This window comes from Mycotypha africana (genome assembly GCF_025528875.1).
Source record: "Mycotypha africana strain NRRL 2978 chromosome Unknown BDF20scaffold_10, whole genome shotgun sequence".
Taxonomy (NCBI): domain Eukaryota; kingdom Fungi; phylum Mucoromycota; class Mucoromycetes; order Mucorales; family Mycotyphaceae; genus Mycotypha; species Mycotypha africana.
The window spans coordinates 613,657-626,993 of NW_026515734.1; the positions used below are offsets into that span (position 1 = coordinate 613,657).

Here is a 13,337-nt window from a genome sequence, read left to right on the forward strand (position 1 = left end):
TAAATAATACAGCATATTTTGGTGGGCAGACGTTTGATGTTAATCCATTTTTGAAGCTTGTATGAGTTCCACACTGTATTATTTTATTGGCCGAAAAGCTCTTGGTGTGTCAGCAATTGTTTATTACAATAGTCCTTCTTTTGTTGTGGAAGCTTTGAACGAAAGAGGCTATGTGCTTATTAAAGAATAGTGCTTGGTGAAGATTAAAATCAATAGTAAAAAGTAATTCACGGGATAAGGAGAACAAGCTCAGGCCTGGCATGGTTGCAGCCTGTTAGATGGTTACTGTCAGCGATTGCCAAGGCATGATTTTGTACCCTCAAAAGAATTATGATACAGGAATATCAACAAAGGAGTAAGAATTGAAATGACTATTTCATATTATTTTATTCTTACATTTTTTTTTTTTATTCGGACGTCTTTAAGCATAAATTTCATCCAGTGTTCTGTCAGTTGTTTTTTCTAAATACTTCAATAAAGAGCCTTTGTAATCAATTCGACCAAAACATTGGTCAATTTATTTGGCAAGTTGGTTAATTTATTTTCGAAGAGATGGTCAAATTCACCTCAAACATTTGGGTAAAAGAGTCTCCTTTTTCTGGTCAATTTAGTCTCACATTATTGGCCAATCTTTCTTAAAAAAGTGGTCGAAGTTTTCAAACATTTGGTAAATGGAGAGTGGAAGCACTGTAAATATGAAAATCTCTGATTTAGGATGACACATCATCACACAGTTGTATGAACCGTCTCCCAAATTAGAAGACGTAGTCTAAAATTTGAACAACATAGGTCTAAAGACTGTCACAGGGCTTTATGGTCGTGCTGTGATCACAAATTACAACATGCGCGTTTATTCTATCAATTACCTGACTTTTTGAGAAATACCCTTTGAAAAAATATTATGTTTAATTTTTATATCCTACCCAAATTATAATACAAATAAAAATCTAATAAAGTATAAAAAAAAAATTGATAGCTTGTCTGTCATTATTGTAAACAGAACATATGAACACAAAATGGGATAGACTTTCCCTTATGCGGCACGATCTTCGATGTTTGAGTATTTATCAGCACCGCCATAAATAATTATGCTTATGCTCTTTATGAAAGGATGGTTACTATTTATCACCTCTTATGGTTTAGGTAACCGGTTCCGTAAACGCTGCAATATCAAGGGCCGAGGCCCGTTATTTGACACATTGTGGTATATTTCTGATCTGCCACGGAAACGTATGCATGATCAAATATTCTAGGCTCTTAAGCTCACACCATATCATTGAGAATCACTTCATTATGATTTATTGCCTTTAACATTAGAAAGAAGGTCATATAGTGTTGCTATATATAGTTATGCGCTTGTGTTTATAAGGTTTGATTACAGTATGATTACATAGTCTCGGATATCTAAGAAATACAACAAGAAGAAGGCGTTGCGGAAGTTGATGTTGACGATGCTGATGATGCTAATGATAATGATGAGGATAATGTTAATGAAGAGGAGCGACTATTACTATTGTGGTGTAAGAAAAAGGACCACTGATCTTCAAATTGGGCAATACAAGATAGCACCTTTAAAACCCTTTCGCGTAATGTTATTAAACTTAAGATAGGTGCCTTTTCATCTTCGCTTATTGGTATCATGTTGATCACCCACCAAACAAAAATCACGTTATCACGTTCCGGTCCTCTCAGTGGTGTGGGCGGATCAGTCAATGCGTTGAGCCAATGAGACATACTTTGTTGTTGCTGTAGTTGTTGCTGTGTCGACGGATGATTGTTACCAGTCTGAAGTCGAACTTTTTCAATAAAGTTAGCAATTTGATCTATCAACTCCTCTGTAGTGTGCTCTTTAGGAGATTTAGTGATTGGAAAAGTAGGCTGAAGCAGAGTCTGAGACATAAGTTGAGGTTGTGAAGGAAGCTCATTTATACCAGATGTAGGAGCTCCGGACATGGTAGAAGAAGGCAACGCAGATTTTTGCCTTGCAGCAGTTAACCCGCGCATATGCATCTGTAACCAAGGCGCTCTGCTAATTTGAGGTCGCGTTTCAGGATGTGTCTGTTCTGCCCATGATCTTCGTTGTCCCACCAATGGAGTGTATTGTGCATTATGTGGATAAGGATGAGATGGCCTTGCCATGGATACGGGTGACATTAAAGAAGAGCGTGGCGTTAATGATGAAGATGCTGGCGGTTGAGCTGTCATTGAAAGCGGTAACATGATGTTCTGTGATGGCCTCTCAGAAGAATGAAGTGCCAATGATTGTTGCTGCTGCCGCAATGATTGTTGTTGTTGTTGTTGTTGCCTTGCTCTTTTCGCGCTTTCCTTTAATATCTGCCTTTGCTCCAGTAAAGCCTCCTGTTCAGGGTCAATATCATCGATCCGTTCGATTTTGGCCATGTGATAGCCATCTATCAGGTCGTATTGTATCACTTTAAAGCGATGTGACCCTATAGCTTCGACAATGAACCGTCCGTCAGCCAATATCTGAACGTGGGTCAGCTCAAGCATAGTGCCGTACTCGTAAAACGGCGTCGGAGCAGAAGGCAATCTATGAGCTGAACATATAGCCAGTCGTTTTCGGTCGGAAGACATAATCCTTCGTAGCATCAGGCGATACCGTGCTTCAAAAATATGCAGAGCGCATCGAATATGGGGAAAAGCTACACTTCCTATAAGTAAAGGCACTCTTGTCTCTGTCGCATCGGAGGATGTCTGTTCTTCTTCAACGTTTTCTTCGCTGTCTTCCTCAAGAAGAGATAGGATAGAAATCAAAAGATTGGTTGGTGGAGAGCAAAATTGAATAGGTTCACGACAAAAAGGACATTGGCGCTGGTAATCCAATGAGCGCATTAAACAGTGTCTACAGAAGGTATGGCCACAGGGTGTAGTAGAAGCGTGCTTCAAACGATGACAACAAATGGAACATTCACAAGCTGCTCTTAGTTTTCTATGTAATTGCTTCTCTTCTTCTTCTTCTTGAACAGATTTCGTTCCTCTCTTCAAAGAAAGGTTAATGATATCTTGTAATTGCTGGACTAACACATTAGGCTGAATCGGGCTGATATGAACACGCTCACATTGCTGGCAAGGTTGTTGACTGGATTGTTGATCTTGTAAACATACTGAGCAGACTGTATATCCACAAGGCAAAGTACAGGGTTTATATAAGTTCTTATGACATGACGGACAGACGTTGAATTGGTCATAAATAGCAGCAACGTCTATATCCTCATGCTGTGATCTGAGCCTTTTGTTGGCGTTTTCAACAGCTGCAGTGGAGGTATCTAGATTCACCTGGTCAAAGGGACGCTTACCTCTTCCTCTATAATGATGCAATGTTAATAAGTTGGGGACGAACACAGTCGGTAATAGATCGAAAGATGACAAAAAAACCACAAAAGATAAAGAAAGTATTCAATAAAGCGAAAGGGATAGAATAATTTTCATACCAAAAATAGACTTAGAACAGGTAAGAATAAAAAAGAAAGAGGCGGAAAAGACCTGAAAGAATCTCACAACAAGAAGAATAAATTACTTAGAAGAAAAAACATTTTTTTCATATTATTTTTGCTGCTATGACAGCATAGGATTAAAGTTCTCGGGTCATATTAATCGGGTAATTATTATCCTGAAAAAAAAAAAAAGCTTCCCTTTTCAACTGGTCCTAATTTGGTGTTGTTATACGATCGATCTGAAAATCTTGTGTATATTGTATTTAAGTGGATGCGACAAATGCCTCCATTATTTGATTGGCTGGTTTGTGTAGGCGGGATGTAACTGCCGTTCAATGTATGTCGAGAAAGTACTTGACGTCGTACCGTAAAAGGTATGCCCTTTCGAAGCAATCACAGCGTCTACCATTGGAATAAGCCATGGTTCTAGTTTGATGTTGTCTTTTTTCATATAAATCTGACCAAGCTTGTCCAGATCGTCTACGAAATCATCCAATACGAAGGTACAAGGGAACGTCTCGAATATTTTACGCAATAATGGATGTTCCCGGGGATGAGGACAATCTGTAGCTATAAAAATGACAGTTTGGCTAAATGCGTCGTTTCTTCCATCGGTAGGTTGGCACTTCATTCGCAAAGTGGAAGGCTTAGGCCCCAATCGTTGTGCTATCGTTGTTGGATGTTGAACGATGATCGATTCCTTGGTTGGTTCCACTTCTTGCACTTGCTGTTGCTGTAATTTTTCGTTATGCATTGGGATTTGTCTGGTTTCATATCCTTCATTTTCTTTTCTATCTTCATTGTGATGTTTATCGTATCTCTTTTCCAACTCGGTTCGAGTCAAATCAGTATACTCATTCACAAGTTGATGGTATATATCGTCGACATGAATAGAACCACGAGTTTTAAAGAGACCATCACCAACACGCAAATGGATACCCACATAGGCGCCAGGCCCGCCTAATTGAGCGACAATTTGGTCAGCTGTGTCCACCAAATGAGAATTGGTGAAAATCATGGCTTGGCGTATCCATTGAAATACTTGTTGATGATCTTCCTTTTGAGCCAAAACGCGATAGGTTCCAAACAATGAACCAAAGTGTAAGACAGTTTGATTTATATTCATCAATGAGTCTAGCTCAACTCTGTGTGTGTAACGCTTCAAAGGTGTGGTTGATTCGGGTAAATCATAGACACGGTAATCAAATGGTGAATAATCTTTGTAAAAGTAAATGTCATCTTCATTTTGTAGATTTAACGTCACTCTGATCCATTCAAAACTAAGATCATCATCATCTCTAAATATGATTCGAAGCTGACCATTGGTTTTGGCTGTTAAATCCTTCAATTCAGTATAGAAAAATGTCCACGGTACAGTTGTCCAACGATGGTAGGATAAGCACTCTGTTGGTAATGGCTCACCCGGTCTGATCGAGTGACAGTATTCTAAACCATGCTTTGTTTGCAATAATAGTCTTGAATACATTTTATCGAATATGCTCCATGGAAACGCTGGATTTCTTAAATAGACAGGTGGTAAAATCAATGTTCGATTCAAATAGTAAGCTAATAACAGAGCATTCTCTAATTCGATACGTTGATTATGGAACCCGGAGTGAGGAAAATAAGTAAGGAACTTTTCATTTGCTGTTGGTATATGGTAAGAAAACGTAGATGGGAATTCTATTGGTATCATATTTCTGTCATCGTCCTGATGCTCAACTTCTAGATCGGTAGTAATGGTCGCTTGACTCTCTTTCTTATCTTGCGTTGATGCTGGAATTCGCACTGAAGACCTTTTCGCTGAAATAAATAGTAATACTAAAGAAAATGTTATACAGAGATATACCACCAGCCATCTTTTATTGCCAGTAGAGTAAGATAACATGATCTTATAGTGATAAGACGATAGCTTTCGCCATAGGGAAATTAGAAAGGCCACTAGCTCTTTTAAAAGCCAGCTTTTTCGCAAAATTCATATGAATATTCGTTTAAGCGGGAGGAACAGAACAAGCTAAAAAAATGCAGAACCTGACGGCATTGGAAAAGTCGAAAAGATGGCTATGGCGTCAGAAGAGGTAGTACAGTTTCACTTTATTGTATCGCGATTTGATGTTATTGCTTGAATGTTTCCTATTTGCAGGTTAATAAAGCTGAAACTGATCCGGTCAATAAGGACGGCAGTTGCACTTCGAAAAACGATCAATACAAATAAAAAACATTTAGAACAGGGACTATCTTCGTTAGATATACTGGACTCCGTGATAAAGACCAGTAAGTCAAAAACGAACGCAATGGCTACAGCGTTTCAATAATGAAAAACTTGCCTCTTGAAGAATTTCATTGCTACAGGAAGTCAAGGCACGGTTATAGAAAGCAAAACTCAACAAAGTGACTGTTGGTAGGGCAAGTGAAGGAAAGGGCGACACGAGAGAGAGAGAGACGGGGATGCATAACAAAGCGACATCTAACTGACGCTATAAATGTGTTGAACGTGATCTGTCAACCTTCTTTTTCTTTCTACGTACCTTGCTTTTTTTCCAACTGATGACCTTGACCTGCATAAAAACGTTCACAGTTGTCACATTGTACTATTCTAACAACTTTGATATAGTATGGCATGATTGAAAGAAAGGGGAGCATAAAGCTAACAATCGTTAGGAAAGATTTCGAATAATACTAGGTTCTGTTATTAACTGAACATTACTTTATAAACTGTATACTTAACTTAGAGCCATGCCATTCATTCTGAAATTTTCTTCGTTTTCAGGCAACTGTGTGTCAAAAGATCAGAACTTTACAATATCAAAATATGGTGCAAACGTATCCAAAGTATGTGCTTGTCACCTTTGAGCAACATGTCAGAGGCGATAATACAGGTCATCATTTTAGGTACGAGTATCCGTTTGTTTTTAGAATTTTTCTTTTTTTTTTTTTTGATATAAGCTTAATTTATGATTTACCGTGTTTTCTTTTTCTCACAGTTTAACACAGCGAACCTATTACGCTATCGTATAAAATAAGTTTACACGCTCTTTTTTCAGTCTTTTCTTCTTTATTTTTTTCATTTCTTCACCTATTCCCATAAAGTCTTATTTCTTTATTTGTTGACGCTCATCACTGCACAAAGATACAGGCCCTATATTTTGTAAAATGTTGCAAACCGAAAAAACGTCCCGAAACAGACTTTCAGGCAAAGTTGCTATTGTTACTGGTGCCGCCAGGTAGGCTAATATAACAATAAGCTGAAAGAGAAAATAGAAAAGAGGATGTGGTACTGAAGATACCCTATTCGGTAATATTTACCAAAGCGGCATTGGCTTTGAAACAGCTGCTTTGTTTGCCAAAGAAGGTGCGATGGTAGTTTGTGCTGATATCAATCAAGCCGCACTTGACAAGGCCGTATGCCGGATCCATGAGATAGTCAATGCTGACGGAACAGTAGAACGGGAAGGACACAATGATTTTGCCATAGCCGTGAAAACTGATGTGTCTAAAGAAGAAGAAGTCAAAGCATTAGTAGACCGAGCAGTTGAAACTTACGGTATGTCTACATTAAAGGAAATAAGGAATCTTGTAAAAGACGACAATTTTGAAAATTAAGGTCATACACTCATCATTTCTTATCTATTCGCTTATCAGGTAAATTGGATATTATGTTCAATAATGCTGGTATCATGCATCCGGAAGACGATAATGCTTTGAATACAGAAGAACGAATATGGTAATAATTGTAGGTCTGAGCTTTGTTGTTTGTTATGAGAATTTCATGAACCTTTTTTTCCTTTGTGTTGAAGGGATTTGACCATGGACATCAATGTTAAAGGGGTTTGGTACGGTTGTAAATACGCTATTTTGGCTATGCGAAAAAGTGGAGGAGGCTCTATCATCAATACTGCTAGCTTTGTGGCCTTAATGGGTGCTGCTACACCTCAGCTAGCATGTGAGTGAAACAAAAAAAAAGGTTCTCTTTTCTATGTTTCGAGACAACTGAATCTTAAATATACTATTTCCATATAGATACCGCATCCAAAGGTGCCGTTCTTGCCATGACGTGAGTTTTATCTGTTTAAAAAGTAGAGCTACATTCTAACTTATGTGTGCTGTGTCTGTACTTATTTTCTTGTTTCAACTCTTTGGGGAAATAGACGTGAGCTTGCTATGGTTCATGCTCGTGAAAATATACGTTTCAACTCTCTTTGTCCCGGCCCCATTCGTACACCTCTCTTGATGGACTTTTTAAATACTGAAGAGAAGAAGCAAAGACGTCTTGTCCATGTGCCTCAGGGCCGATTCGGTAAGCTTACTGTGCTCTACCATTGTGTGTAATCAAAATTGCGGTAAATTACTAATGCTTAGAGCGATAGGTGAAGCAATTGAACAAGCTTATGGCGCTCTTTTCCTTGCCTCAGATGAGAGCTCATTCGTTACCGGTACGGATTTCAGAGTTGATGGTGGTCTAGCCTCGGCTTATGTGGTAAGCTCTGTCAAATTATTTATGCGTGATTATGTAAGAGACAGTTTAGTGATTTTTTTTTCGGCATTTAGACACCTGAAGGAGAGCCGAAAGGCATTGTACCTATCAACTTCACCGACGCCTGATAGCTAATGTCATGCGCTCGCTGTTAATGCATCTCTTTTTACTTTTAAAAAGATACATGCAAAAAAGAATTTTTCTTCTTACATTCTAAGTGATATCCTTTACGTTGGCAAATAAAACTCAGATCAAGGCTCCTTTTTGACAGAAAGAAGCTGTGCATAAAAAACTTAATTCTGATCTTACCTTTACCATGAGCGAAACACTCGAATCTGAAAAGATCAACTCGATTGGTATTACTTGTAAAGACGTAGAAAACTGTGCTTTTAGCAACTGGTACCCCAAGTTTAAAAGCCACACTTTTAAGTCAAGGATCTATAATTTGAGCAATGAGTTTGTCGAATACTTGAATGCAGGAGATGGGATATATTTAGTGGAAGATGGGTAAGCCGTATATTTCCTATTCACGTCTGTTTGGAAGACAACTAATATGACTCCGTGAAAATATAATAAGCCAACCCAAAGCTGCAAATATTGAGGAAATAGACTCTGATACTGAAGAGACTGTCTTTTCAGAGTCTGAACATTCCCAAAAGGTAATTCCAGATCTTCTCGATTACGACAACAGTGGTTGAATCTCTAACTGACTCACTAATGTAGACACCTAATTTCCCCGAAGTAGAACAATTTATTCGAGAAACTATCGTTGAGTATGAAGGTGCTGTTTTTCCCAAGTTAAACTGGACGTCGCCACGAGACGCCGCTTGGATATCAGCAACACAATCTTTAAAATGCACTTCTCCTTTCGACGTCTTCTTATTACTAAAGTCCTCGGACTTCATTTACCACGACTTGAACCATGCGTATGAGCATTGTGTCGACAAAGATGAACATGAAGAACATCAACAGCAGTTTACACTTGTCCTTAGAAAGTGGTATGACCTACAACCATCGATGGAATTCAGATGCTTTGTTAAAAACCGTGAAATCATCGGTATCACACAGAGAGATACCTACTTTTATCCCTTCTTATTGGATATGAAGCAAGATATTGAACAGCTAATCTACCAGTTTTTTGAAGATACAATTCGAGAAGAGTTCGAATGCAATCACTGTAGGTTGTCTGCATATTGACGAGAGCATGGAACGAAAGTATAATTTTTAACGTTGTACTTTTGCTATGGTAGATACATTTGATATTTACGTTGAGCGCAAAAAGGATAAGGTCTATCTTGTAGATTTTAATCCATTCAGTCCAGCAACAGACAGTTTACTATATCACTGGAATGAACTGATGACATGTAAGTAAAAACGAAAGCTGTCAGCTCCATACATTTAATGACCATTTTATAATTCGTTAGTCGATATTGAAAAAGAAACACCTGACATCCGTATTATTGAATCGCAAGCAGAATCTGATTCTTTGGCGTGCAATGCACCTAAATTTGCAACAAATATGATACCGAAGGACGTTATTGATTTATCATCAGGGAAGTCAATCGCAGAATTCGCAGAGGAATTTGAGAAAGCAATGCGTAAGGCAGAGAGTGGGGAATGTAGCAGTGATAGTGAAGCTGATGAAGAATAAAAAAGCTCTTGATCACTATATTTACCTATGACGAATTTTTGTTCACCTGACAGTTTTGTATGTTTGTGTGTGTGTGTGTGACAAAGTAGAGTTTGTTGTTCTTTTCTTTTTGTTTTAATACAGTTCTTCTATTGTTCTCTTCTTTATACTGTTACTTCTTCTTTGATTATTACTTGTATACTACAAATCCCTAGAAAATCTATATTATTCCTGTCATTAATCTATAAATCATAATGGTTACTGGAGGACGGAAAAAAATCTTACTTAAGGTAAAATTTTGATTTTCAGTGTGGAGCAAATTTGAACTAGCCGTTCGGGAAAGTATTGTTCTCACAATGCAGTTGAGATCATCTTAGGTCATCATTCTCGGTGACAGTGGGTAAAGTGGTTGCGAGATACTTGATTACTGCACGTTTGAAATGGTAGCGGTTAAGTTTTTGGTTACTTATGTATATTTTATAGAGTCGGGAAAACATCTCTTATGAATCAATATGTCAACAAAAAATTCTCGAATCAGTACAAAGCTACTATTGGAGCCGACTTCCTTACAAAAGAAGTCTTGGTGGATGATCGATTGGTTACTATGCAGATCTGGGACACAGCTGGTCAGGAGCGATTTCAATCGCTGGGTGTGGCATTTTATCGAGGTGCTGACTGTTGCGTGTTAGTTTATGACGTGAATAATAGTCGAGGCTTTGAATCTTTAGGTAAATCATACCGTAAAAAGGTTCGACACCGCATCAAAGATTTGTCCCCTAATGTATAAAAACGTCGCAATCGATATACGTCTTAGATCAATGGAAAGATGAATTTTTGGTGCAAGCTTCACCAAGAGATCCTGAAAACTTTCCTTTCGTACTTTTGGGCAATAAAGTAGATGTTGAGGAAAGTAGAAGAATGATAACGCAAAAACGTGCGATGGCTTGGTGCCAGGCGAATGGAAATGTGCCGTAAGTATAGTCTGTGGTGGCCATACAGGAACGGGATAAACCTTATGATTTGAAATAACGAGAATTTTGTGTACCTATTGTGTTTTATAGATATTTCGAAACATCTGCCAAAGAAGCGATCAACGTTGAACAAGCGTTTCAAACAATTGCTAAAAATGCTTTATCTCAAGAAACTGATGTTGATATGTAAGTACATAGTTAGAGAGTTCATTCTAGTTGCGCTAGCACTAACGCCTTATCGCATTTAGTGATTTTCCTGACACAATACAAATACCGAACAGAAGACAAGAACAAGATCCAGGTTGTGCTTGTTGAAAGATGACATTCTCGTTCTACAACGATCTCTATATATTTTCAACTACTGCAAAAATAACATATCAATCTTTAATGGTTCTTTGTAACAAAATATATTAATTACAGTATTTTTGCGGTATACTTGAAGGTAACTATTGTCCTGTCATAGATTTCATCGAGCAACACAACGTGACAAAGTGGTTGCCAAAAATGGTATTAATAAAAAAAGAGGAAACCTACAATTTTAACGAAGCTTTGACAGAACGCATTTCTTTTCTTTTTACTTTTCACTGCAGTAATACATCATCATCCTTTCCTTCCCCATCTTATCTTTTTCTTTTTAATAAACCTTTGATGTCTAACTCGTCAACAGTTGCAAAAGAGTCTCAAGTATCAGAAACGACAGCAGAAAACATTGGGACTAACGTTGTACCAAGGGCAACTTCAGCAACCTCATTGCCAGTTGAGTCGAAGAGTATTGAAGACAATGTTTCTGAAGAAAATCAATTACCTCTCGATACAGATACCCAAAGGTCAACAGATACCACTAACAACGCAACCACTACGAAAACACAAAAAAATAGCCTTATTGACGAGAAAGAACCGAGAGACACTGACATTGGAACAGAGTCAACTTTAGCACAGCAGTCTGACGACGAACAGGAGGAAAGCAATAGTATGAGAAATGATGTAAAGACAGCGCAGGAGGATAAAGACGACAGTGAAACGTTCGAGGAAACAATGAGTGAAGCAGAGAATAAACGGACACCAGAATTCCCAGTTTTTGACGAAGAAAACGACGATTTCACAATTTCTAACGATGAAACAAACGTTCACGATAATGACGATGACTTTGATGAATTTGGAGAGTTTAACGATGAATTTGTAGATGCAACTCCTAACGCTGTTGGAGATGATGACGATTTTGGAGATTTTGACGATTTCGAACAGACACCGGATGTACTGGCGCCTGAAAAAGATCCCACAGAAAAGGCGACGATTCTCGAAGAAGACGCACAGTCAAACACACCTACAGCTGTAGAGTTGTATGTAAGTAGTCCGTCTTACCATTATAAATATCCATGACGATAACTTCTCACTTATTGACGTATTCAACCTATCTGCTGGCAGATTGATGTAATGATGAACAGACCGAACGAAGTAAAACAATTTATGACGAATTACCTTACCCAGTTATGGAAGAGCAGTCGAGAATCAGAGCAAGAGAGGGACGTGTTAGAAAGTGAAGAACCTGCAGAGACACTAGACATGGATAACACATCTGTAGAACCCAACATATTAGCCACGGCAAGCAGGTATATCATAAAGCAAAGAAAATGACAAGTGTGCAGCTGAACACTGAATTTGTTCTGCATTATTTTTTAGTCAAGAACTTTGGGATAAGTTATCTCGGGACACAGTATTTTATAATTCAGTAACGGGTTCAGTGGGACAATTTCAATGGACCAGATCAGAAATCAACAGGGCTTATTTACATGCGTTGGGGGTCACATTCAGCAACAATTACAATAATACACCTTCTTATACTTCCTCTCCTACTATAGATCTGAACAATAATGCATCTGCTAATTTCCCAACGGCATCGAAAAAGAGACACTCAAATATTTACGAGCCAAAACGTTCAGCTACCATATCTGCAACACATGGCTCTTCACCAAATAATCGTAATTCCTTCTCCCCAGTCCACACAAGATCCGCCTCCTCCAGCGGTAACTTGAGCATTGTCACCACAAATATAGACGAAAGCGCTCAGGAGGCCAAGAAAGAAGCCGTTCAAGAATTGGAATTAGATATTGATATTGCAAGAGCTTATTGTGATCTAACAGAAGAAACTATACGTGTATTCCCTGATGTCAAACTAAAAACTATGGTAGACGAACTGACGCGACTTCAAAAACAAGCAGCGGACTACCTCGAAAATTTACTAGATCAACAAGAGCAGCTCAAAATGGACGCTGAAACCTATAATGATTTGATCAGCTGCATTGTGGGTCATGCTCAACGACTACACGTTCAAAACAAAGATGCCAGCCCTGCTATGGTGTCGAAAAAGAAAAAATCCGGTAACGGGACTTTTTCGAATTTGATGAGACGTAAAACTACTATTGGTAATACAGCGCAAAGTGTATCAATGGGAGGAGGTGTGGTGGGCGTGAAACAGCAGCAGCAACATCAATCGAGCGGACCTACTCCCAATAAAACAATATCTTCCGCTTCTCAGCAATCGACATCTTTGATTGATAATAGAAGGTCCATGTAAACCTTTTTTGCAAGGACAGAAAGTCCTAAATAGCTCCATATCAATTGTTTTGAACAGTTCATACATCTCTTACATATTTATTGATTCTTTTAGGTATTCCTGATCATATTATATCAACTCATAATCCTCCCTTTTTTGTAATTGTCGAAAAACTTCTTTACATCCTTTTCCTTCGGAAAAAAAAAGGGCCTATTCCAGCACGGTAATAACAATGATAGTAATACGAAAGTAG

General features: G+C 38.3%; 6 protein-coding genes across 6 annotated transcripts; 4 read left to right on the forward strand and 2 right to left on the reverse strand.

Moving 5' to 3' along the window:
• Positions 1 to 1,491: 1,491 nt before the first annotated feature.
• On the reverse strand, positions 1,492 to 3,315 carry BDF20DRAFT_802917 (uncharacterized protein; the record flags this gene model as incomplete). Its single annotated transcript, XM_053076426.1, has 1 exon — positions 1,492 to 3,315. A coding segment is annotated over one exon (1,824 nt), but the record flags the coding sequence as incomplete, so codon positions are not given.
• Positions 3,316 to 3,744: 429 nt separating this feature from the next.
• On the reverse strand, positions 3,745 to 5,151 carry BDF20DRAFT_826466 (uncharacterized protein; the record flags this gene model as incomplete). Its single annotated transcript, XM_053078079.1, has 1 exon — positions 3,745 to 5,151. The coding sequence occupies one exon, from the start codon at positions 5,149 to 5,151 to the stop codon at positions 3,745 to 3,747; it is 1,407 nt and encodes a 468-aa protein (XP_052932825.1).
• Positions 5,152 to 6,608: 1,457 nt separating this feature from the next.
• On the forward strand, positions 6,609 to 8,057 carry BDF20DRAFT_826122 (short-chain dehydrogenase; the record flags this gene model as incomplete). Its single annotated transcript, XM_053078039.1, has 8 exons — positions 6,609 to 6,679; positions 6,767 to 6,999; positions 7,098 to 7,179; positions 7,253 to 7,398; positions 7,476 to 7,509; positions 7,604 to 7,752; positions 7,823 to 7,932; positions 8,004 to 8,057. The coding sequence occupies 8 exons, from the start codon at positions 6,609 to 6,611 to the stop codon at positions 8,055 to 8,057; spliced, it is 879 nt and encodes a 292-aa protein (XP_052932826.1).
• Positions 7,873 to 9,782, forward strand: BDF20DRAFT_107900 (cell division cycle 123). The gene is made up of 6 exons (XM_053074695.1): positions 7,873 to 7,932; positions 8,004 to 8,436; positions 8,507 to 8,588; positions 8,653 to 9,106; positions 9,180 to 9,293; positions 9,354 to 9,782. Exons 2-6 carry the CDS (start codon positions 8,246 to 8,248, stop codon positions 9,578 to 9,580), a joined length of 1,068 nt encoding a protein of 355 aa, XP_052932827.1. The 5' UTR covers positions 7,873 to 7,932; positions 8,004 to 8,245; the 3' UTR covers positions 9,581 to 9,782.
• Positions 9,783 to 9,813: 31 nt separating this feature from the next.
• BDF20DRAFT_916001 (vacuolar biogenesis protein) lies at positions 9,814 to 10,845 on the forward strand (the record flags this gene model as incomplete). Its single annotated transcript, XM_053084395.1, has 6 exons — positions 9,814 to 9,849; positions 9,937 to 9,959; positions 10,043 to 10,287; positions 10,374 to 10,530; positions 10,621 to 10,716; positions 10,779 to 10,845. The coding sequence occupies 6 exons, from the start codon at positions 9,814 to 9,816 to the stop codon at positions 10,843 to 10,845; spliced, it is 624 nt and encodes a 207-aa protein (XP_052932828.1).
• A 32-nt stretch (positions 10,846 to 10,877) lies between these two features.
• On the forward strand, positions 10,878 to 12,439 carry BDF20DRAFT_107497 (uncharacterized protein). Its single transcript, XM_053074693.1, has 2 exons — positions 10,878 to 11,874; positions 11,956 to 12,439. The coding sequence occupies exons 1-2, from the start codon at positions 11,035 to 11,037 to the stop codon at positions 12,163 to 12,165; spliced, it is 1,050 nt and encodes a 349-aa protein (XP_052932829.1). The 5' UTR covers positions 10,878 to 11,034; the 3' UTR covers positions 12,166 to 12,439.
• The last annotated feature ends 898 nt before the right edge of the window (positions 12,440 to 13,337 follow it).

Excerpts from the sequence above, each read along its gene's own strand:
- BDF20DRAFT_107900 (XM_053074695.1), top strand. The coding sequence starts at position 8,246 with ATGAGCGAAACACTCGAATCTGAAAAGATCAACTCGATTGGTATTACT. Across the intron at positions 8,437-8,506 it reads ATATATTTAGTGGAAGATGG|CCAACCCAAAGCTGCAAATA; the intron begins GTAAGCCGTATA and ends AAATATAATAAG. Across the intron at positions 9,294-9,353 it reads CTGGAATGAACTGATGACAT|TCGATATTGAAAAAGAAACA; the intron begins GTAAGTAAAAAC and ends ATAATTCGTTAG.
- BDF20DRAFT_107497 (XM_053074693.1), top strand. The coding sequence starts at position 11,035 with ATGGTATTAATAAAAAAAGAGGAAACCTACAATTTTAACGAAGCTTTG. Across the intron at positions 11,875-11,955 it reads CTACAGCTGTAGAGTTGTAT|ATTGATGTAATGATGAACAG; the intron begins GTAAGTAGTCCG and ends ATCTGCTGGCAG.